This window comes from Poecile atricapillus, chromosome 17 (genome assembly GCF_030490865.1).
Source record: "Poecile atricapillus isolate bPoeAtr1 chromosome 17, bPoeAtr1.hap1, whole genome shotgun sequence".
NCBI classification, from domain to species: domain Eukaryota; kingdom Metazoa; phylum Chordata; class Aves; order Passeriformes; family Paridae; genus Poecile; species Poecile atricapillus.
The window spans coordinates 6,230,545-6,255,151 of record NC_081265.1 but is presented as its reverse complement, the minus strand read 5'-3'; the positions used below and the strand labels follow the sequence as shown (position 1 = coordinate 6,255,151).

Genomic DNA, 24,607 nt, shown 5'->3' with positions numbered 1-24,607 from the left:
CATCCACAACACTACACACTCATCTGCCTCTCCTCATGACAGCTCGGGAGGAACCTCTTTTTCACAAGGCCAGTTATTATTTGAAGATCCTTTTGCATTAGGAAACACAAGGAATGTGGCAACCTCCAGTAGAGCCAGTTTATCTGTCACAGGCATATGATGAGCAAGCAATTGAAAAGATTTATTGATGAGCCCACAGAAGAATGGACCAGGATGAAGGAGGCAGGATTTATGCCATATTGACAAGGCTGTGTGCCAATTTCAACCTATTAGTTGCACAATAAAAAGAGTTCAGACTTGCTTTCCCATCACACACCCAGACACCATTTATTTTAGCAGAACTTGGCTCTTATCCCTCTTCAGCCACTTCAGACCGAAGCAACAACTTAACTGACCTTACATTTTGGTGGCTGAGTAGACAAGAGGCATGAGAAGACTCCAGTCTGAAACAGGGCTTTTAGCCAAGCAAAGCTGTATTTGAGGGGCATCTATAACAATTTGGCCAACTGATATTGATATTTAATGCAGTGCTATCATCTTGTGTCACAGCAATGCTTCAAAACTCAGGTGACCTATACACACAGAAATGGTACAATATTCTGGACTCTTAAAAAGCTTTTTCTTATTTTGAAGGCTTTCAGAACTGCCTTTATGCACAGAAGTAGCAGCTGCATTTTTTGTACATTTTTTTCTATTTCTACGTCAGTATCATAGTAAACCACATCTCAAAGCATTTGTGGTAAGGAATATAATGCAAGATTATTTTTGGTAAGAAGGTCTTATCATGAGTAACTTCTTATAGGATATGCAGGGAGAAAAGCTAATAGTGCCCCAGTCCTGCTATATCCTTAATGCAAGCTGAAGTAACCTAGAACACAACAATGCTACAGTTTAAGCAATTTATTTAAACAAGATGATGACTTCACACCACCAGGAAAAACTTCTATCAGCTTTCCTTCCTTTTTACTGTCTCACTCTGGGAGCCCAGGACAAGCATCCCAAACCTTTTTGATTGATGTGTTGTGAAATCAGCCCTCCCTGGTCCAGCTCCTGCCACTGAGGCAGCTTCCTTCCCCACCACAGGTTCTCAAGGTCTCTAGACACTGAGACCTGTAAGAATAAATATCCAGGAGACAGCAGCTGTGACCCATTTGTTACTGAATGTTGCTGCAGAGCACAGCTAAGGAAGACAGGGCAGAGGAAAAGCACTTGCTGCAAAGGGAACAGTGGTGAAAACCCAGGTGCCCTTGGAAGAAGCACTCTGCTTGCAGCACTGCTCCAGCTCCCAGTTGGCAACAGACAGCTTAGATCAAGCATGGACGTTCAAGTACTGCCATGAGGGCTCCTCTCATATCACTGCTGAGAGGCAAAATATAAAACAAAAAACCAACCTACCAAAAAAAAAAAAAAATCTACAGAAGCCAACAATGGACTGGGAGGCCACAAGAGCATCATGTGCCAAACAAGCTGATAAAACTGCCCCGGCGCAGGTAAATGCATTTGGAAAGATCTATTTCAACAATAAAAATCTGAGATACCTTTACCCAGAGCAGGGCACAGGCAGAGCCAGGAAGGAGAAATGCCACAGAGGGAAGCAGAGCACACAGAGCAGGCACACGAAGCCCAGCACTCCAGCCCGCAGCCGGAGCTGACCAGGAAGGCAGCACCGAGCCAAGGCTGACAGGATCCACATCAACACTTACCAGTTCAGCCTCTGTGTTTGCCATTACTGAGCAATACATACAATACAATAAATACAATACATACAACAGTCTGTGTGTCCTCAGACCATCCTCTCACCCCCTGCACAGCCTCGCACAGCTGCAGCCCAGCCCTGCTCTGGTCACTGATCAGAGTGTCAGGCCGGGGTGACATTGTCCCCTCCTGAAGAGGGACAGTAAGCACCTGTGAGCCCGCTCATTTTATTCACTGCACAAGCACGTTTCCAACTGGGATAATCTCCATTAAACCATCTGCGCTCCCATGCTCGCCCGGCCTGCACCCGCTGGGCTGCCTGTGATACTGCAGCATCTGTGAACCAGCACAAGCGGATGCCGCGTCCTTTCCTCAATCAGCTAAAAAAACCAACGGAGACTCAGACAGAACAGATGCACCTGGTGGCTTTGACGCGCTACCGAGCCAGGCTACCAGGAGTACCTGTGCCAGGGCCTCTTCTGAAAGGCACACAGCTCCCCTTGAGAATTTAAGCCATTTCCTTTCCATCATGGGAAGACACCATGTCCCAGATTGCCAAAAGAGGAGGGCTGAGAAAAGGGTAGAGGTTTTAGTCCCAATGGTTGCCGTGGTTCAGAACAGAAGCGTTGTTTGCCAGGTCATGAACATAGTTTGGATCAGACACTCTGAATGGCTGCTGATCCCCAGGATTTAATCTCTTTTTTTATCTCAGTATCTGCTTTCTAGAAACAGGAACTATCATATCACATTCCCTAATGACTTGGACAGAAAGACAAAAAAATGTTATGATGAAAGATCTCAAACTTAAATCTGCTACCCCTTCCTCACGACCTCCCCAGCATAGCCCAGTGGAACATACAGAGAGCATGATAAAGCAGCTGCACTGAGTGTGAATTCAGCATTGAGAGAACGTGACGCTGTCCTCAGCATTGCCAGAGACAGCCAAGGGACTTGGGAGTCACTCCAGCTGTTGAGGACATGGCAGGGTGGCAATGGGTCTGAAGCAAAGATAGAAAACCATCGATCTGCTTTAACTGTGATCACTGCTTGCCTTAAACAAGGTCATTGGGCTGCCCAGCACAAGCCCTGCTTGGAAGAAAATTTGTCCTGCAGGGTCTTGCCCTCACAGGAGTGGAACAGCACAGCAAGGCTCACCCCTCAAACCCCCCAGGTCTTTTATGGTCCCAAAAAGAAGGCAAATATTAGCAGCAGGTGATGGGACAGGAGCAAAAAGTCTATTCACATATTTTCAGCACCTACCTTCACTTATTTGTTTTTAAAGTTTTTATTTTCCAAAGCAATTTATAAACAAGAAGCGAGACAACCATTTGTTCAGACAAAGGTTAATAGGGGCCTAGCGGTCTCTGAAGACTCTGCAGACATGCTTAGGTGTGAAATCTTGGAGCAGCAATAAAGATGCTGCACAGACAAGCAAGTCTCAAGAGAAGAATTTAATCTGTCTAAATATTCTCATTATGTACATAGTTTTCAGCTTCCATTCACAGTAATCAGAGCAGACACAGCTTCCAGAAGCCTTTTTAGACAATAAGGCATGAAAAAGGATTTTTATGTCAATCATTATTCTTCTCTCCATCCCCAGCTTGAAGAATCAATGTTTGAAATGGTTTTTGTTGAAAAGAAAATGTGGTGTTGGGAGAGAAAAAATTGACAGGAGGAAGGCAGCATGGGTCTTTGGCAGATTGGTGGGACTCAGCACAAAGCAGCTCCCATTGGCACCATTTGTCCAGAAAACTTCAAATAGATTATTCTCCTCCAAAATAGGTTTTCTGTAGGGTCATGCTCAGAGTATGAAATATAACACTACTTCCCAAGAACTGCTTCACTGGAATGGGCAAGAAGTTTCAGTTATATCCACACATCTTCCTCTTAAAAGTCACTTAAACCTAAATACGGTACTAAGATAAGGGAGGAAAACTAGAGGCAGGCATCTAGGACAAAAGGGCTGATCCAAAAACTCAGCTGCTTTCTTTTGGGATCACAATGTCCATCTGTCCCCTTGCCACAGGGGAACTTGTTTGGAAAAAGAGACCTTGTTTGTCCACTGAAACGTGGAACCTGAATTATTCCATCAGGCAGGAGTTCAAAAGAGAAAGTTAAGAAAACAGAATAGTTCTCTATGGGTATGATCCCCTGGGATCAAGAGAAGCTGTGCTCCTGATGCATCTCTCCCCTCCTCACTTTCATGTTGCATTTTCCCCTTCAGACAGGCAGGTTTCAGCTTTTCTGGCATGTTCAAAACTCTACTTCTATACACAAGAAGCTTGGACAAAATGTGCAAAGATAATTACAATGGTTTACTACTAAATTTTTTGCTTGAAGTCAAGTGACTTCCTTGTCCTGCGCTCCCATTCGCAGGTTTCTCTCAGAGAGTTTAAGAGTTCAACTGGTCACTAGTTGTCCACACTGCAAACAGGACAGTGGGAAAAATATTAACCAGGACAGCAGATGAAAAGTATTAGCCAGCACAGCCCCTTCAGAGGCAGCCCAAACTCAAAGCCAGGGTCAGTACCGTGGTCTGAGTGTTTTATAAATGATTACACCCCTTATTCCTCTCTAAAGATCACCATCCTCTCTGTTTTCTGGAGAATGAGATCACACAGGTCAAGCAGGGAGTGGAACCAGAAGACCTGGAGGCAGAACAAGTCCCAGTTTACTCCCATCCTCACACAGGAAAAGGCATTAGACTTTTAACAGAAAAGCAGAACCTAATGGTGACACCCAGAAGTATCCTGAAAATAGTGACTGTGAGGACTGATCCCCACCACTACAGACTGGTCTGCTCCCCCACAAACAATCCCACCCTCCATCTAAGAGGGCACAGGGAACAACAATGAAGTTCATCCCAGACTGAGCAGGAAAGGATTAACCACTAGCAAAGCCTTCGGAGATATTTATTCTCCAAATCCACAAGACAAGCAGAGGGAAAAGCTCCTCTGAGAATTATGTACACAGACTGCAAGTCTAATGCTTACACAGTCTTAGTTTTTTTAATTTTGCAAGTCCTAACAACAATTATCTTCATGAATTATAGACATAATGTCCGAGAGACACAGGCAGTAATTAATGCATGTCTGCCTTTTCTGACTAGCTCCTTCTGCTGGGTCAGGGAGAGTTATTGAAATTCAGGAAGGAAATCTTCAATCTTCTAGAAGTTTTAAAGAAACAGACTAAGACAGAATTTAATAAAGCAATAATGTTTCTCTTAAATAATTAACTAGACTTTGACATTCACTAATATTTCTGAAGCCCAGCTCTTACTTTTGCAGTAACACTGGATGTGATCCACTGCATGTTCAAAATGTACTAACTCCAAAATTACCTCTGGATTTCTCTGCACACATGAAGCCACCCTCATTCCTTTTACTTAAAATTCTCACTGAGACCCTTAACAGAAGCCACACTATGCAGCACTAGCATCCTTCCCTCCTCCCATTTTGCCCTCCCGACATCTGTCTCCAAATACAAGCACTCAGCACTCCCCAGGCTCTAGAGAAGCCATGTTCATCATCCTCTGGGAAAAACCCTGGGTTCAGAGCAGAACCCCAGCACAGCATTAGATGCAATAGACATTCCCAAACTAGACAAAGCTATTACTAAGGCAGTGTATAGCACTGAATGTTGTCTAAGCTGGTTGTTTCCATCATCTTTCAAGTAACAGATTCTCCTACAGTATTAACAATTTTATTCACATAAAGAATGGACTCAATGATCCTTCTGAGTCCCTTCCAACTCTGGGTATGTTATGTTCTAAAGCATTCAAGTGAGTTTAATATACTTCAGTATCTTGACAACAATTACCCCCAAGCGAATATTATTTAGCCGGTCACTGAAAAACACAGTGAAGAAAAACCCAGCCTTTGGCAAAAACATCTCACCTGGTTAAGCAATATAAAACTACACACCAAGATGGACAGAACTCAAACTCAAAACCATAAGGATCATTCTGATAACAAACAAGTTCAAACACAGCCATAGCACCAAGAATAGGGAGGGAGTATTTGGCCAAAAGAATCAGACTCAACCAAAACTTTCATATTGTGTTGCTCACTTGAACTACATTATTTCTACAAGGAAAAACGAAAAATCCCTATGCACTAAAAGCAGAGTTTAAATTGCAACAGTGGTCATCCCAGTTCTAGAAGCTCACCAGATACAGCCTGTAAGCATCAATCCTTCGAATTGGCCCCCAGCACTTGTCTGTGTCGTTGTACTTTGTGCCATCTCCAACACTGCAAGAATGGTTGCCAGTGACACTGCTGGGAAAGGAGGGAGAAACAAAAGACAGTAATTAACTCCTAGCAGATGTCCTCCCCTTTCTCCTGCATTCAAGAAAGAAGAATGAGCAGAGGCCAATCCTCCTCTTTGACCCTGACCACTCTCACTGCCTTAGATTTTCTGGACTATGTAACACAGCAAGTCACTGAGTACCATAGATTTAAAGGCAAATTCTTAAGTAGCCTGCAGTTATTTGCAAGTTTCATCATTTAATCATCAATGTGGTAAGCTTAGATCTTTTATGGATTGCTAAGGTTTTCCATTTTCAAGATAAAAGTCCAAATCCAGCCCAGATTTGATCAAACTACTCTTTTTTATTATCTGTTTCTTTGAGAAAGGCACCACTCCCAGACCAGAGCTAAGTCCATGTACCATCACCACTCACTGGCCTTAGGCTTAGTAAGCATCACACCCCTCCACTCTTACTTCTCCTAAGAGACAGAGAAGGCTACATATTGCAGAGTATTGCAATCAAACTATGGAGCAACAAGTCTCATGTCTCGTGCTGAAGCTGGAAATACCTTCCACCTGAGGACTTGTCTGGAATCAGGGCAGCTACTTTGCAGGCAGGCAGCAGGCACTCAGGCAGGGAATACAAAACAACTTCACCTCCCACCCACAAGAGACGAGCTGTCCTTGAGTCATTTTTCCACCCCACACTTTGGTAAGTACAGCTGATCCTAGTCAGACTTATCATCCCATCAAACCCTAAGTGTGCCCTGTTCCCTGGCAGCACACAGCCCCACAGAAGTAAGCACACTTACCATGTCACCTGCATTAGGGATACTGGCACTGCAGCTGCATAGATTGCCAGATCTCCATAGAGGTAGATAATTATGCAGAAATAGAAGAGGTTGACACCCACTGCAGAAAAAGAAAATATTGATGAAATTCAGCAGAGCACTCCTGCTCTCTGCACTTCAAATATACAAAATTTTTAAGATCTTAATCACCATTTGCCTCCATAGTTTCTGCAGCAAACTCCACCCAAGCTCAGGGAACTTACCATGGAACAGGAACTGATGGGGCATGAGGGGCCTCAGAGCTCCACTCTGCTTCCTTCAATACCTGGCACTGACACTAAATAAACCCTCTAGTTCAAGCCCATCCTGCAGTCAACACCAACAGGTCTCATATAAGTCACCTGCCAGACGAAGCTGTCAGCTCTGAGCAGCCACAGGCAAACATCCAGGTGATGCTCTCAGACTCAGTGTGAGCATAGCCTGACAAAGTGAAATGCAGGGAGAATGTTTTTAGGCTCTGTTGAATCCAAATCCTCTGACTGCAAACCTGCAGGACCTTCACAATATGGATTTGGCGCTGCAGCACTCACATTCCAATCGGCTGAAATGGAGCTGCTTTGGGAGATTCCCTACCACCGGCAACTTGAGCTGAAGTACAATCCTGCAAAATTTTAAAACTGTTTCTGCATCCCACTTCCCCTGATGCTACCACATACACTGTTCCTGCCCCTACTCTTTTTTTTTCTGTTTTTTTGGTGATTTTTTAAAAATTGTTTTTAATTTAAAGATTACCCTGCCTTCATCTATAAGATTAAAAGAAAATCTTACACAAATTAATTGGGTGCACAGAACAGCCTTACTGAGTCACAAGATACTGGTGGGAAGGGCTAAAATCTAAAAGGATAAAGAAATGCTTGGTGAGACTCCAGGATTCTCTTCTTGCAAGCATTTCACCAACAAATTGGAAGACATTTTATTTCAGAGTCAGATGAGTTACAGAATAAAAGCCTCAAATTCATTTAACTTAGGAAGCTGATGTTGAAGGAAAACAGCTCAAGAAACCTGTCCATACTTTCAAGTTGTGATGCCACCTGATGCTTAATCCCAGTGCAGCTTCATCCAACCTCACACTCACAGCTGTGACAGCTATCAAACAAGGACAACACCGATGCAGGAATGAGGACTCATTCCTACAGTGCTTGGGTGCTCCAAAGCTTTACCATGTTCTTCCATCATATTGCCCCTGGATCTCTGGATGTCAGGAAACAATATAAGGCATTCTATTTTGTTTAAATAACTTATTCCATATGCTGAGCCTGCTTAGCATGAAAGGGGCTATATCAGGAAAGCACTGAGAGAACTTCCCTGCTTCTGTACAGTAGCACACTAAATCAGTGCTCTAGTTCTGTTCCTGGAGACAAATGGACTTACTACAGAAATTGTCAGATCATTCAATATAGTTCTCCCCTTGCTCTGTGAAAGATGTCTTCACAGTTAGGGAGTCCCTGCATTGTTCTGGAGACAGCAACAAACTACCTACCAGTCTTCTCCAATTTCCCATTAAGAAGGTTTGAAGGTTTTAAAAAATACCTGACATAGGGGAGAAGCTGCAGAGACACAAAACTCAGGACTTCGCAGACTCAGATAGATATTCTGTTTTGGGATCTGTGACTGGTCTCAGGACTGAGATGCTCCCCACACACAAAATAAAGCTGACATGACCACAGCAGCACCCTCATTCCAATGCAGACATCTCTGTCTGCAAGAAGCACAGGTGACACTTCTTTCCCAAACTCATCCTTTCCAAGACAGGAAGATTTTAGCAACAGTTATTTTATAAACTGCTGCTGACCCTCCCTGATCAATACTTTCATTACTGGGCACAAAATGGGGTGAATAAAAAAAGCAATTACTTCCTGTGAGGAAACAGTATGATAGATGTGCCTAGAATCTATTACTGCAATAAATGACTGCTCAGTCCTAGAAGAAAGCACCCAACATTAAAAATAAAAAAAAATAAATCAAGGAAAAAAGTATTTTTTCAGAGCCAGCTCTTTCAAAAGAGCACACAGTCTCCTCACAGCCTAAACCTAAGTCAGCTCCCTTTAAGAAAGCAGACAATCTGAAATTGAGATTTATCCCCAGCTTACCTCCTAGGACTGCAGATTCAACTTCTGTCAGATTGTTGAAAATAAAAATCAGCCAAGGGAAAGGAGCAGAGAACTCACTAGAAATCAGGGGTTTTGAGGTCTACTGCACAGCTTTCATCAGCCTTCCCTCTGTAGGCTGTAAAGCCCTCCATCACCTTGGGTTTGGATCCCTATTTTGTATATCATGAGTAAACACCCAGACATTTACCAGCTGTGAAACCTCACAAGATGGTGCTTGGAGCTGGGAATTGCCCAGTGTGGCCCAGTTTCTCAGCACTAAGTGGTCACTGAGCAGCTGCCCTGGCAGAAGCCCTTTCTGTGCAGCTGTGGGGAGGCAGCACCTCAAGGGGGACCTGCAGAGGGAGGTCCTTCACCTGTCTGTCTCTGCAGCCACTTGCCGGCTAGAGGGTGTCTCTGAACCAGTGACAGGGATGGAGCTTACTGCTGAGCTCAAACAAAGGAAAAGCAGAATATGAGTTACAGCTGCCCCAGGGCCTTGGATGTGGGCACCTCATCCCATCTGAAAGTCACAAGTAGGGTCAGGCCATGGCCTGCAGCTGTTCCAGACACCTTCCTGCAGATGGATTCATCCCTTTTGATGGGCTGAGGAGACCCTGGGGAGGATCCCTAACACAGAAATCAGATAACTGGCTAAAGCAACATTAAGAAGAGGGATTAAGATTTAAGAGTACTAAGCAGTTTATTTCACTTTGCTTGGAAGCTAAATCAATGCCGATGGAGAGAGGACACATATTCCCAGCACCCTCTACTGGCTGAGCACCAGAGAGGCCCAGAATCTGCCTGACTTCTGGTGGTTCTTTCCAGCTCCCCTGTGAAGCACATGCGATGAAGGGGCCTCCTGAAACTTGGTAAGAACACTCTGACTGCTGTGATCCCCATCCCTCCACAGCCCAATCCTCAGCAATACTCCTAAACCCTGTTATATGATTGCTCTCAAAGCACTTCTCAAATATTACTCCTCAGAGGAACATCAAGAGACAGGGATGTGTTCACCATATTTTACACACAGCAAAGCAAACAAGCAAGAAAACTTGCCTAAGGTCATAACAACTCAGTGATACAGGCAAGACCAGGAACAAGATGTTTCTGACACACTTCACTTCTCTGACTAAAAACGTGGCAGCCGAGTCCCAGGTGCATTATTTTGATAATCCTAAGTGATTCAAATCTATAAAATCACAGAAGAGGCATGCAGGAAAATTATAAAGTTTTTTTTTTCAATTAACTTTGAAATCAAAATATAAAGTTCAAAGAGTATTCATTCCTTAAGCCCAGCTGTCCTTCAGAGGCAACAGCTTTTCACTGGCATAACACTGATGTAATGCAATGGAAAAAACCTAGCCTTCCATCACCTCTTTGCAAGGTAGCCAGCAAACAAGGGAAAACATCACTTTCCAGAAAAAACAGGGCCTGACAGGCTCAAAACTGCACAGTTTGATGATGTTCTGGCTCTGCACAGTATTTCATTGTCCCTTTTTGCAGGTTTCAGAATCCTCATCATGATGGTTTGCATTTCTATCACATGCAGCAATAGGTTGGGTTTTATTAGAGCCGGGTTACAAGTTTGTTCCCTGGCATGCAAAAGACATTTAAAAGCAAAAAGACAAGCCAGCTGTCTATCACATCCTCAGCAGGGACCTCTTCAGCAGTTCATGTCCCAGCACTCTTGATGATTCCCCAGATGCAGACAATTCCTAGAAACTCCTATCAGAAGCCTCTCTCCTTCAGACTGCTGTTTACAAGGCTCAGGGAAGCCTGAATGTCTTATTCTCAAATGCTACAACCAAAATGCAACCAGAAAACACTATAGCCAGGCTCTACTGCTTCAGACAGTGGAGATCACAAAGGACAGATGTAGTTCAGAGGTAAGTGAAGTGCAGTCAGAAAAGGCACTGACACTTGCCTGTGTCAAGAAACTGCTCCCAGAACCTGCACTGTTTTGCTGGTTCCATGCTCACCACAGCAGGTTCTGGCCTACCTGGCCCATAAATACTTTACAGAAATCCCACACAGGAGGATGAACAGAGTCCACAGAGAGAAGGAACAGCACATTTGGGTGGAATTATCACAAACTCAGGATGCAAACCCACACTGAGAAGCACACAAATTTACAGAACAGCCATACACACAACGTGCAGGAGGACTCAAAGGGACTTTTGATAATGTTGATCACTTACCTTTATTGAAAAACATGGAAGCCATCTGGCCCATTTCCACCCTCTCAGTAATTTCAAAGATATTGGCTGAGCCACGTCTCTCTGTAAGTTAAAAAATAAGAAGTGTTTCAACCAGTGCCCCCAATAAGCCCTGAGGCCACATTGCTTGGATACTTGGGAAGCTCTAGCAGCAGTTTGAAGGACACTATGTACAACTCCACAGCTGCAGTCACTGGGCCAATTACTCTGCTGAAGCTAGTTTAAAGGTGTTTTGAAAATAAGATGTTCTCATCTTAGTGACCTAGAGAGAAAAGATCTGTATCAGGCTGCAGAAGGCAAACTGAATTCTCAATGAGTCTTATCTTGCAAGTGCTGAGGACTTTGGAATAAGAGCATGTGGAAATAAGGGTGAGTCCATTGGAACACTGTCTGCAAAGAGGCCTCACACCAGTGGAAGTATGAACTGGATACTCACGAACTGACAGGATAGGCCGTGTCTCTGCTCGCTCGTAGCCATCTTGGAGGAGAACATCACTGTCAGACACTCCAGAGGAAGAATCCTCATCTTCATCATCCTCCTGGATGAAAAGACCAGACCACTGCTGAGGTATCTCCTACCCACAGCATAGGCTGTGACACCCCCAGTGTCATGGTCACTTCCAGACACTCAAAGGAAGGTCCCAAACAGGGAGGGAAGGACATGCAAGCAAAGGCAATACCAGGGAACCCAGGGGATGCTGTGGAGGGCAGAAGAGGAGGACACTAGCAGAGCAGGCTGAAGTGAGTGACAGGCTCTGCTGTCCCAGCCCCAGGTCACACACACACACAGCAACACCACCCAATTCATGTAGTGATAAGTGACACAAGGAAGTTGGAAAATTCAGGCAGATCTGCAGTATTGCAGAACTGGGAGAAAAATAAAAATAAATCCAAGCATATCTAGCCAGCACAAGCAGGCCTAGTTCCTAACTCCATCCAACTAACATCAAGCCAGGGGTCTAAATCAGTGCAAACAATTATGCCTCCCTCTGATCCAGTAAAGCCACAAGTAAGTTTTACAGCAAGGACGTAATTCAGAACTGTCCACAACCTGGGATACTGCCCAAGTAACAGCAAGGACATCCCAGCCTGTCTCAGTAAAATGACCTGAGATCAGCAAGGATTTATAGTCCTCAGCACACTCTAAATAGCACCAATATATTGGCTGCCACCTCTCCACATTCATTGAGCAGCGCTTCTGGGCAAGGAGAGCATGATCAGTAAGAAATGTGAACAGCACAAGAGATTTTTCAACGCAGGAGCAGAAAATCCTGTATTTAATGAGCAGCCCCACAGGGAACTAACAGCTATATTTTATATGGCAAAGTTAAGCACAGTAGAAATTTATTTCTTTAGAGTTAGTAATGAGGCAAAGATACAGAGGAATGCCAGGAAAATCCAATGCACAGAAAAACAGGAGGAAAAGGAGAATTAAACCTCACACAAACCTTGCGTTTTTCCATTCTCTTCCATCTCAGCTGGGCATTTGCAGCAGCCATGGCTTCCACCACAAAGGTCGTAGTCATATAGCTACAGAGAGAAGAATTCAATTGAGATCATCAGTAATAGTCAAGAACTGTCCCTGAAGAGAGATGGAGAATAATTCCCATCTGTTTGTAGGAGCAAACAAACAAACCAAAACAATCCTTTTACCAGCTCCCCCTACACTGTTTTGATAATGCTTCATCTCAGTTTATTGCTCCCTTTTGCTCTTGAGATTCAGGTGCTCAAGAAGATCACAATATACAGTAAACTATAACACACTTTCAGATATAATATGTCACTTTAGATATTTGGAATGCACATTTGTGGTGTTCCTGTGTGTTGAAGGCAACAAGAGAACTTTGACCTTTGCAAGAAAGCAAGTTTCCTTCCTCTTTTTAGAACCTAGGACAAACCCAGTTCTAATCTTTGCTCATGGCAAAGGACTCTGGTCCCTTAAAGAATCTTACACATGGCATCAGAAGCAAAGCAGCAATACAAGAACAAGGAGCACATCACATATCACACATGCAAACAAATACTGGAAGCCAGTGAAAAAGATGTCCAGGGAGACAGGGAGACCCACCGATGGAAAGAATATCATTATCTCATCTAAAACCAGTCCTATAATATTAATAAATAAATTTTAAAACCCCTATAAATCAATCTTACTTAAGGCTTTAAAGTGGTTTCTCACTGCTTCAGGAACTGGACTCACCTATCAAGCTCAAATAAGAGATCGGTTTTGCAAGAATAAAAGTGCTGAGGCCTGTGTAGCAATTTCCGCCCAGGCTTTTCCTGCACCAAAGGCACCCAGTGGGCATGAGGAAGTCACAAGTACCAAAATAAAAGCAACAGAGCTCCCAAGGCATGCAGTACTTTGAGCTGTGTCTTCTCAGCTTAAGCCAGTGCAGTTCTGGTGCACAGAATTGGAGGTTTGTGCTCTCCTGCTGACCTTGAAGGATGGTCTGCTGGTGCTGAATTCCACATATTTAATTTATGCTTTTAAACTAATGGTCCTGGTTTAGGGCAAATTTGGGAGAAAACCTCCAAATGGGGTCCCACCAGAAAGCAAATTCAAGCAGCCCCTTCCCCAATTGGTTTGGGAAAAAATTTCCTTAGAGAAAGGTGGAAAAAACCTGTTTATTTAACAGAAATTGAATAATATTAACCAATAAAACCTCCTGCTGTTCAAAGAGATGGCACATCCAGAAAAGTCCTTGTCGTGAGGTGTAGCGCAGCTCACTCAGTCTCAGTCCCTCCGGCACTGGAACGTGCCAAGGCACAGGCCGTGGTGGGCCACAGGCGTGAGCTCCTGTGCTTGTCTGGGTTTTCAGTCCAGAGCAGGTTTGAACAGATTCAAGGAAAAAGATAAAAAACAGTCCAGGGAACTTCTCTGCCTCAGCTAGGTAAAAACTAACAGCAAAGGAGAGCTCTGTCCTGCTGCAGACAGCACAGTCCAGGAGCAGGATGTGGGGGAGTGAGGGCTCTTTCTCAACACAAACTGCGTACTTCTTTCCCCCCGTTCACTCTCAGAGCCAGTTTTAAAGGTGCAGAACTTAATATGTAACAAATAACATGACTGGGGATACAACCATCACAAAGTCACTCAATGCCAGTAACTAAAAGGAATTGCTTCTAAAGCTCCCAGTTACTGGTAACACCACAGGTATCATTTTACCAAGCCTTTGCAGCACCCAGCTCTGAGGTGGGGCACTCACAAGCATTTGACCATACAGTGTCCCTGAACAGCAGCACAGAACAGATCCCAAAAGCTCTGTCTCAAAACCAAAGGCACGTTCAGGCTGGCAGAGCTGGTTACTGAAAAAGCTGGCACTTCAAAAGTCCATTTGTACAAATGGTAGGAGAGAATTTTGTTTTATTTTATATTAAAACCAAGCAAGAAGCAAGCAGGGATTCCTAGCCCACCAGAAGACGGCAATTGTAGCAGTAACTCCTTAGAATTCAGTGCTGTATCCACAGCCTTCAGCTCCACCTGCTGCTCCAGCAGGGAGGCACCTGGGCAGGGGCTCACAGTGAACCAGCTCAACAAACAGGAGGCCATCTCCAAGGTCTTGAGCAGCAAAGGTCTGGAGGGGCTAAAACAGGCCTGGCTATACAGGAATTTGTGTTCCTGACACTCTTGCAGCTGTGAGAGAATTGCCAGAAACCAAGAGAAAACTTACACATATGCAAATCACAAAGCAAAGACTTGACCCTGTGCCACCTGTGACCTGGTTGGTGTTTGGGGAACTGATCTGTGACAGAAGCAAGCATGGAATGTATCCATAATGAAGACAATGTCAAAAAGGTAGCTGGGATACAGATCCCAAAAGACTCTGGACTGGAGGAAAAGTCTTTCCCATAAGTCAGGAAATGGGATGTACCAGAGAGTCAGGAAGTACATCCCTCTAAATCAGGTCCACAACACCACCACAGAAACCATCACTCAGCAGAGGGACAGAGCACACAGGAAACCAGCAAAAGTCTTTACACTGTCCACACCCAGCTGAACCTCCCAGTCCCCTAAAGACACACACACATCCTACCTCATAAATCCTAAGAACATCAGGAGGATGAGGCTGACAAGCCACCCTGCTGTGGCAAAGGCCTTGGGCATGGTCAGGGCTCCTGTTCCCACGATGAGGTTGAACATATACACCAGGCCAACCTGCAATCAGCCACATGATCCAGCATCAGAGTATGCCAGGAATCATCCAAAACACCTCACAACCAACCTGATTTAGATGGAGAGGGCAATCCCTGAGCCAGCAGGATGAGAACAAGTCCATGTGAGAAATAAGTGGAGGAGGGGACTGAAATCCAGAGAGAACAATGTGGATGCCAGCACATTTCTAGAGAAACTGATATATCCTTCAATTTTTCTAATTATTTTAAATGATTTTTTTCTCTGTAGGTTGCAAAGTTATAAAGTACATGAGATTTTTTTGTTTGTTTGTTTTCAAATCACTGCCTTCTACCAGAAGGTCTGTGCTGTGGGCTGGGGTCTCTCCTTTTCTTTCTGACCTGAACACAAGTAGTTATGACTATGTATCTTTCAGGACCTTTTATTTATGTCAAGCAGGAAATATCCAATGAGAATTCTAATTCAAAGCCTGCTTGCCATTTTACCAGTAAGAAGCTGAGCATATTCTAAAGGAGGGATTTTACTTCCTGGAGGGAAAAGATTTTATCTTCTGTGGCAATGAGCTTTTCCAATGTCCAGAGACAAAAAAGAACTCTGCACTTGAACAGGACTCCCCACACCATGCATTTAGCTCAACTCAAGATCAAAAACTGCCAGAGTTGTTGTGCTTTAGTGTTTTGGGTTTTTTTTTAAATATAGGTCAGAGTCCCTCCAGAGGAAAGCCAGTAAAGAGCGGTGTATGAGCAGACTTTTCTTGGGCATGGAGCAATTAACATCAGGAGAACTATTCCCCAGTGACCCTGAGAGCACTTCACTGGCATATGCACAGCAAATTCATCTTTTGCTGAACATCCCACAATGATCATTTTCTTTTGGTCAAGCAGAAATGAGAATGGTGCCTGGAAGGTTCAGCCTGGTTAGACATCTTTAGGAAAAGAGGAGAGTCTCAGCCTTTGAGATTACTCTAGGAAATTCATGCAGCACCAGCATAACAACATAAGAACATAAGATCAGGTGACATTAATCCTTGAGGGTCCAGACATCCCAGTTACCGTCTTACTTCTCCATTTTTTCAGTTGTGACCTATTTCTGCAGCCTAATATTAATTTCTTCTACATTTTATCATTTACATGGAGATGAAAAATTTTAAAGCATTGAAAATCCAACACACAGATTTCAGGGCTGGTTCTAAATTTATTGAGTTCACTTAAAAAAAAAAAAAGTGTTTACAAAGTGCTGTTTTTAAAAGCTGACGTTTTGTGAAGACTTGTGGCTATGAAAACCAGTATTTCCAGTAATATAGGAAAGCAGTAATTTGCCCTGCAGTTGCATAGGACACCACATTACAGGGTAGAAACCTCTTAATTACTCACTTTCAGCAAAGTGGTATAAAACAAATTACTGTAACAGCTGCAGCTAAGTAAACTTTGAGAAATTCAGGAGGAAATATTTATATAAAGCAACAAAAAGGAAGAAAGTGGGATAGTTTCAATGTCCCAGTCCCCCCTGTTTATGCCAATGACAATTTGGGTTGATGAAAACATTAACAAAATGTAAAAAATTGGGCAGAATGATGAAGAGCTGGTATGGGACATGAAACTCTTTTTAGCAATTTCAGATCTATACTTTAAGCACACATCATCCCTTTACTTTAAGAAAAGTGATCTGTGATGTAAAAAAACCCCATATAACTACAAACACTAAGCATTTTTAACCACCCTTTGACCTCTATCATCTCCTGAAATGCTGAGGTTATGTCCATGAAGAAGTAAGACTTGCAAACACAATGCTGAGGAAAGACAATTTTGAAAAACAACCCGTAACCAAACCTTCAAGTAGTGGAACTTACATAGGGAGAGTAAAGCTCTCCAGTGTCAGTGATGCCACCTGCCATCCTGGAGAGGGAGGGGAACCCCAGAGCAAAGCCAGCAGGGTATTTCTGGGAGGGTGTTTTCAACTTCTGTTACCTTTAATCTACGGAAACATCATAACACTGTGTTATCTTTGCTGGAAAAAGGAAGAACTTACAAGTTAGCTTTGGCATATCAGTTTTCTGGTATTTGAACAGATTTCAGCAGGATCTTGCCCTTCAGACAGACCCCACTCACCAGCACCACTTGGTTCAATACTCTGTGAGAAGTTTTCATACCTGTTAAACTGGTTGAAAAGCAACCAAAAGGCCCTGCCCTTTCACAGCATGTGATGACCAAACTTCATCTTCTCCAAACAGCCAGAGGGGCTGTTTCTGACAACTAAAACCTCAAGAGGAAAAATTACTGCCTTGAGGATGATCTCAAACTGCGGCTTCTCATGCAGCTACTGCTCCTTGCAAACATGTGCCTCTTGCAAATCAAAAAACCAGCCTAAAATCACTCCTCTTAAATTCAAGTACAGAAATAAGTAGACAAATGAAAATATCGGACCTATTAAAGACACCCCAAGATGCTTTTCATGCAGCAACATTTCCAAAGCAGAAGCATTTGGGAAGCTTTAAATTGTTTCAAAAAAACTAGACGTGTATGGGGGAACTGAAGCTTCCTAGAAGTCTTCAGTGGCAATTAGCCATAATTGAATTAAGGGCTTCACACTTCTGTGTGAATGTGCTCCTCATCAGCCACACCAGCTGGGACAAATCATCAGCACAAGCTGAACTCAACGAAAAAACCCAGTTATAAGCTTGTACAGCCATGCGGAATGCAGGCAGTATAGCTCACTGAGGTCATAACTAGACCAGCCTCAGAGGAAGAGTTCAAACGCCACCTTTTATAACAAACCTCGGCTCAAAACACAGAAGCCAAGCTTGGCAAACACAGAGCAAGCAGCAAGACAACCGACACTGTGGGACGCGGTTGGGGACAGCGTGTCCCCGTGCAGGCCCCCTCCCTCAGCGGGGGGAACCGACCCCAGGGCCCACCGAGGGCACCAGAGACCCCCAATCCTACCCCAGCCTGGCTCCCCCCGGGACCGTCCCACAGATGGAACAGTGCTCCCCCCCGCCCTCTCCAGGGGGACTCCCCAGGCCCCACAGAGAGCCCCCCACATCAGGACATTCCCCAGGCCTGTCCCCGCCTGTTGAGCCCTTCCCCACCCCTCAGCCCACGCTGTCCCCAAACCTCCTGTGAGGCCCGGGCCGCGTCCCGCCCGGGGCCCACCGGGCCGCCCCCGCCCCTCACCGGCGGCAGCGGCTCGCGCCGGCAGCCCCGCCCCCGCCCGCGCGGGGGCACTTACGACGCACGCGCTGGGCGAGCGCGGGGCCTTCCGTGCACGTGACCGGCCCGCGGGGCTGGGAGAAGGCGCAGGCCGCGATTGGGTGAGGGTGAGGGGCGGGGAGCGGGCGGAGACACGGCGGGGACTAAAAGGGGCGTGGCAGGAAAATGGGGTGGGGCCAGAGGGGGCGAGACCGTGCGGGAAAGGGGCGCGTCCAGGAAAGGCAGGAGCGGAGCGGGAACGGAGCAGAGGCGGGGACAGGGTGACGGCACCGATCACGATTGGGCCACGGGAGGAACGGGGCAGAGGCAATGGGGGCGGGGCCGTGGGGAGGCGGGACGTGGGCGCTGCACGGAAGGGGCGGGGTCACACGGGGCGGAGCGATGACGTCACTCATTCAGTAGTGGAGAGGTAGGGGGCTCTTTGCGCATGCGTGGGAGGGGTAAGGCAGGCGCACGTGACCTCCCGCTCCGATCCCCCCTCAGTCTCGGGTCGCCCCCCCAGCCCCGGGGGTCCCGTCGGGATTCGGCTGTGTTAATACGGGGATATTGCCGTGACCTGGGCTGTACGGACAGTGAGAGCTGCTTCTCGCTCCCGAAAGGCGCCAGGCCACGCTGGCCCATCCTTTGGCCTCGCCGGAGACACGGAGTGGGGTGTTGGGTCTCTCTCAGTGCAGAGGCCATGAAGATTAACCAGGACACGGTGCTGCGAGGAAAGAAGGTGACGCTGGTGCCCTACACCTCTGCACACGTGCCCCGGTACGTGCTCCATGCCTTCCTCGGACCCTCCTGCATGGTCTGATCCGCTTCTCCCCTTGAGGACGGCGTTGGGTTCAGGAAAGGTGTTGTCTGCCAGCTGCATGGCCCGCTTCCCCCTGTGAATCCATCAGTGAGGTGCCCTCCGCGCCCGGCAGCACCAGCCCTGCCAGGACTGTGCTCTGCTGTCAGGGAGATCTTCACCTGTGCCACTGTAAATACCTGGCTGTGAGAGAACACAGCACTCTGTTCATTGAGCTCTTTCCCTGGTGATGCAGGAAGAGCAAAGCTTCGTGTAAAGCCAGGTGGATGTTTGATAAATTAGGCGTGCCAACAGTTTGTAAAGTAAATCAGCACAAAGCATTAGTGTTTTGTCAGTGTCCAGGAGGTGCTGTGTCAGTGTTGCTTGGGATGAAATGCACCCGAACTCAAAAGCAGCAGGTGTGCATTGGGCACTCCAGACAAAGCCACAGGATGGGCAAACTTCCTAAATTTCCAGAGTGGTTTATTACATAAGAGAGAGAAGCTTGTGAATACATTTTAAGTCGCCACAAAAGCCGAGCTGATGTTTTCAGAGCTGCTTTGTGATGTCCTGACCCCTAGAGCACTGGGAGGGATCCTCCTTTGGTGCTGCAGCTGGGGCAGTGATGTGGGGCCCGGTCCATTGCCAGGTACCACGAGTGGATGCAGTCGGAGGAGCTGCAGCGGCTGACAGCCTCGGAGCCCCTTAGCCTGGAGCAGGAGTACGAAATGCAGCGCAGCTGGCGGGAGGACGCTGACAGTGAGCATCTGGAATGCTTTCTGAAGGAGGGTGGGAGTGGTGAGCAGGTCCTTTCCATTCTGGGAAGGACCCACAGTGAGCTGGGAGTGCCCTGTGAGTGGGTTCCCCTAAACCAGAGGGGATGTGAGATTTTCTACAACAACAGCTTGAACTGTTTTTCTCATTACAGCTGGTATATATTCAGGGAAGTGGAGAATATCCACTTCCTCGAGCTGTTTGTGTCCTTTTTATGCAGTTTTCCAGAGACTAGTGATTCATTTTGCACAGAATTTTGTGCTGAGCTAAAAAACATTAAGCATCACTCCTTCACAGCCAACACTCCCCAGGTCTGATTGCTGAAAAAAGGTGGAAGGAGGTTGTATTTCCCCTAGATAAACTGAATTATTTTATGACCACCTGGTTGAGGTGTGTTGGTTGAATTGGTTCCCTGACTCTCCTACAGGTAATGAATCACTGCCTATAAAAGCCTGGTAGAAATTTAGTAAGCTGGAAAATACTGAAGCTGGCAAAGACTTCAGTCTGGAGCATTTGTCTTAGGTGGCATCAAAAACCTTACTCAGAGCAGCAGTAACATGGACCAGGTGAATCACTCAGTCTCAGCTTCTTTTGCACTAAACAATTCTTTGGCCCAACTTCCTGCTGAGTAAGACAAGGCACAGAGACCTCAGACATGGGAAGAAAGTTTTCCTCTTCTTTCACAGGCTGTTTCTAGTCTTGGTATCTGTGTCACCCTCACAATGGGTTTTTCCAAGTATTTCTTTCATTTCTGCAGGTGGGAACAGGCACACCTGGTGTGGGAAGCCAAGTTATTAACTCTTCCTTGCTGTCAACACATGAAAACTCTTGTTCCCCTGTCCATTACACACCTTTAATTTAATTCTTTGGTAATTTATGAATAATTATTAGCACACTCTGAATATGATGCCACATTCTTGTTTTCCCCAGAGTGTACCTTCATTGTGCTGGACTCGGAGCGCTGGCCTGGGCAGGCGGAGGAGAACTCCATGGTGGGGGATGTGAATCTCTTCCTCAACAACACCGAGGACCCGACTGTAGGCGAGATTGAAATCATGATTGCAGGTTAAGTTCTGCTTCATAGCTTGGGGCTCTGTCACTGTGGCTATGTGCTGCAGACAGATGTTGACAGATATTCCTGCATCAGCTTTTTATTCTCCTACTTTACCCTGGCTGTTCAGCCCTGATCAGTCCATGGTGTGTCCAGGTCACAGCCTCTTCCAAGAAGTGGCTGGTGTGGCTGGTTTTTCTCCCCTAACTGGATGCTGACTCTCCTGTCTCTTTCAGAGCCCAGCTTCCGTGGCAGAGGGTTTGGCAAGGAGGCAACTCTGCTGATGATGGCCTATGGTGAGGGTGGCTCAGTGCATGGGAGCAGGGGTGTGGTGGGGCTGGGATCTGGCAGAACATAATTCCCAGTGATACAAGCAGGGTAGTAAGGGGTGCATCTGCCCCACAGCTGGAGTCCTGTGCTTTTATAGATGTGACATGTAATAGAAATGCCTCTCTCTCTGATTTCTCCTGCAGGAGTGAGAAAACTGGGGATCACCAAGTTTGAGGCTAAGATTGGTCAGGATAATGAAGCCAGTATCTGCATGTTCAAAAAGCTTCACTTTAAGGAGGTGCAGTAGCAGCCCATCTCCCCAGAGAATACAAGCAGCATTGCCCTGTGGCTGGGATTGAGCTGCTTTCTCTCTGTGTGCTGCAGGTTGCTGTGAGCAGCATTTTCCAGGAGGTGACTCTGAGGCTGGATGTCAGTGACCAGGAGAGACAGTGGCTCCTGGAGCAGACAAACCACGTGGAGAAGAAGAGCTACGCTGAGCTGCAACAGCCAGTTGGGGTGCTGGACACCTGGCAGACACCTCCAGACACCACCTGGGTTTCCAGGGAGAATCTGGATGTTGTTGCAAGGTCTGGGTGTGGAGGACACCAGTGAGCCAACATTGGAACTATTTTCATCTGTCTCCTTCAGCTGCTTTGTCATCTTATCAACTTTGTACTTTGCTCAGCCAGCCAGGATTACTGCCTGAAAGTTGGACCTGGGAAACAGCCACTAACTCACAGGTTTGGCTACGAATGACTCTGACTTTGATGTGCTGTTCCAACAGAGCCTAAAATCACCAGCAGTTGATTCCTGGAGAAGAAGAAACTTCTCCCACTGCCTTTAAATCAGGATTCATCAGCAAGCAGGTTTCATATATTGGCAGCTCAGTCTTTTTTATTCTTGAAATAAAAAAAAATAAAAATCACAACAATCCGAGGTGCCTGAGCACTACATGGGGCTCAGCTGTTCTCTTTGGCAGCTCAAGGAGTGGTTTAGAAGTTGTAAAGGACAGCAGAGACTTTCAACCCAGTTTCCTGGGGTCTGGTAGGTTGCAGAGGGGCACTGCTGGGTCCTGGCAGGGAGAAGCCCAGATGTGGGTGAGCACAAACAAAGGGCAAGTTAATGTGATGGAAATTGTTGATATTGGCTGATCAAGATTAGAGCTGAGCCCCACTGATGAGGAGGGTGAGATCTGCATGAGACTTCTGAGACAAACCCCCTTTAGCTTCAGGGCTGTGCTCCAGATCTGAAAACTTCAGGCCAGCAGTGCTGTTGCACTTCATTTTCCATGGCTGCTTTGACGAAAGCAAGGAGAACATACTGAAAGGAGACAGCTTCCTTCTTCCACCAGCTCAGGACTTGCTCTGCTGAGCCTGGAGACTCCATTTTCTGCTCTCCATAAAGATAAGGATGAATGTGGGGGAAATATCTCTTACTGGGGGGCAGATATGTTAGGCAGATATATTAGGGCAGGAGTTATCCAGCCTCTGCTGCAGTAGATCTGCGATCCATGGATGAAAAAGAAGCACTTGCCTGACTCCCACTGGACAAACTTCCCTGTGCAGTTATTCAGCCTGACCCCTCCTGCCCTGTCCACACACACACACTGTCCACAGCAGGGAAGCTGCTAAGAGGAGAGGCCAGAAGGTAAGAAGGATAACTGATGCTCCTGTTTTCCTATTGTAACAGCAGCTTTAATGGCTAACCCTAGACCAGAAATTATCTGTTTCAGTAATGGAGGATCAGGTAATAACTTTCAGATTTGCCCAGGGATGTTTTGGAGATTGGCAGTCTGTGGAATTTTTAGTGTTGCCGTGCCTATATTTTTAGGGCCTGGGGGCTTTAGTTTTCCAATTTTAGCTAATGTAGATACATTATTCCTGTGACTAATATTAAAGCCAAGCGTGGGAACAGTGTATCATGGCATTTTAAACAAGTATTTAGTGTGGATTTAGTTGTAGTGAAAGCTTTGTGTGGTAATAAAGTGAAGAGCAGCTCTATTTCCCGCTGGGATTACCATGACAAGGGCTACTAATCCTCCTGCTCCTCATCACCTGCTGCAGGCAGAAATGGATTCTGTGCTCCAGAACAGGATTTGCAGAACCTGCTGGGTGAACTGCTGGCTCTGGTGCTCCTTCCATGAAGCATCTCATCCCTCTGCCAGAGGAGCAAAGCCAAACTGGCAGGAGAGATGTAGCTTGGCTGGGATTTGCTCCCCTAAAACCCGACCAAGGTGGGAAAAATAATTTCTTTTAGCCTCTGCTGCCAGGGGGCAGGGGCAGAGTGATCTCCTGTCGCAGCTCCCCATGCCCAGCTGGTTGCTCTGGAGCCAGCAAGGGCCCCGCTTGGCATCCCCGGTCCCCGGCAATGCCGGTGCTGCCCCGGCTCCACAGGCGGCTGGGAACAGCCTTTCCCTGGCAACCCAAAACAAAGTTGGGTCTGTCCTGGAGCTCAGCCCGCCCCAAAGGCTGGGGGGAGAGTCCCAGTACAGCTCAAACAGGGTTCCCACAGGGAACCAGTGCCCAGCTGCACTGAGCAGGCCAAGAGGCAAAAGATGCTGCTGGGACCCACTGGCTGCCCCTCACTCCTGCCCTGCGTGGGCTGCTCCACCCTGTGGCATCCATGCCAGGTAGGAGTGTCCTGCTGCCCCAATGGGATGAGGATGGGAAAATAGGGGATGGGGGCTCACCTTCCCTCAGAGGACATGTCTTTGGAGGATGAGACAGGTTGGAATGGGCTCCCCCAGCTTTCCAGGAGGAAGTGACAGCCTGCACATCCCCTGGAAATCTGGTGGCACTTTGACACTTGGTGTCATTTGAGATGCAAAGATCTGTGACCATTTCTGTGCTCAGGTAGAAGAGTTTATTTGCAGATTTGGAGCACAAAACAAGAGTGTGCAGAAGGGGAGGAAGCAAAGATACCAGACAGAGGCAATGCACAGCCCTGCCTTGTCCTGCTGAGCCACCCAGGGCTATGTCCATTCATTCAGAGGGACAAGCACCCCTCTCTTCACGGATCCGCCTTCCCTCAACCCAGGTGCAACCCAGGCTCATCCCAAAAACCCCTATAGGGACTGGGGGCACATCTGGGCTCCCCCAACAGAGCCACTGCCCTCCAGCCTGGCTGGCAGACCCAGATTAGAGCTTTGCTTTACCCTCCCCCCTTCCCCTGCACTCCCCAGGGGATTAAAGCCCATTAATCACCCTGAGGCATTAACCCCCACCGGGACCAGCTGGTGCCTCCCCAATCCCCTCAACCTGTCCCCATCAGGTGCTGAGGGGTAACCAAACCAGGCCCAG

At 46.5% G+C, this 24,607-nt stretch overlaps 2 protein-coding genes across 6 annotated transcripts in view; one reads left to right on the top strand and one right to left on the bottom strand.

The window, feature by feature from the left end:
* Positions 1-18,496, bottom strand: part of TMEM104 (transmembrane protein 104) — a 44,258-nt gene extending 25,762 nt beyond the window's left edge. Inside the window, exons 1-8 of one of the 4 annotated variants that reach the window (XM_058852538.1) lie at positions 18,458-18,496; positions 17,079-17,203; positions 15,132-15,253; positions 12,549-12,630; positions 11,537-11,639; positions 11,083-11,163; positions 6,756-6,855; positions 5,864-5,972 (exon numbers count right to left, since the gene is read on the bottom strand). In XM_058852538.1, the coding sequence (XP_058708521.1) occupies positions 5,864-5,972; positions 6,756-6,855; positions 11,083-11,163; positions 11,537-11,639; positions 12,549-12,630; positions 15,132-15,253; positions 17,079-17,123 (642 nt within the window). In that variant the 5' untranslated portion in view covers positions 17,124-17,203; positions 18,458-18,496. Of the gene's footprint in view, positions 1-5,863; positions 5,973-6,755; positions 6,856-11,082; positions 11,164-11,536; positions 11,640-12,548; positions 12,631-15,131; positions 15,254-17,078; positions 17,204-18,342 lie in introns of all 4 variants that reach the window. The other 3 variants (XM_058852536.1, XM_058852539.1, XM_058852537.1) reach the window with 3 other exon arrangements.
* A 188-nt stretch (positions 18,497-18,684) lies between these two features.
* On the top strand, positions 18,685-24,568 carry NAT9 (N-acetyltransferase 9 (putative)). 2 transcript variants are annotated; one of them, XM_058852478.1, is made up of 6 exons: positions 18,685-19,194; positions 19,863-19,972; positions 20,918-21,052; positions 21,275-21,334; positions 21,512-21,606; positions 21,693-24,568. In XM_058852478.1, exons 1-6 carry the CDS (start codon positions 18,866-18,868, stop codon positions 21,918-21,920), a joined length of 957 nt encoding a protein of 318 aa, XP_058708461.1. In that variant the 5' UTR covers positions 18,685-18,865; the 3' UTR covers positions 21,921-24,568. The 2 variants fall into 2 exon arrangements, with proteins under 2 accessions (XP_058708461.1, XP_058708462.1); XM_058852479.1 differs by lacking the exon at positions 18,685-19,194 and adding an exon at positions 19,203-19,496.
* Positions 24,569-24,607: the final 39 nt, after the last annotated feature.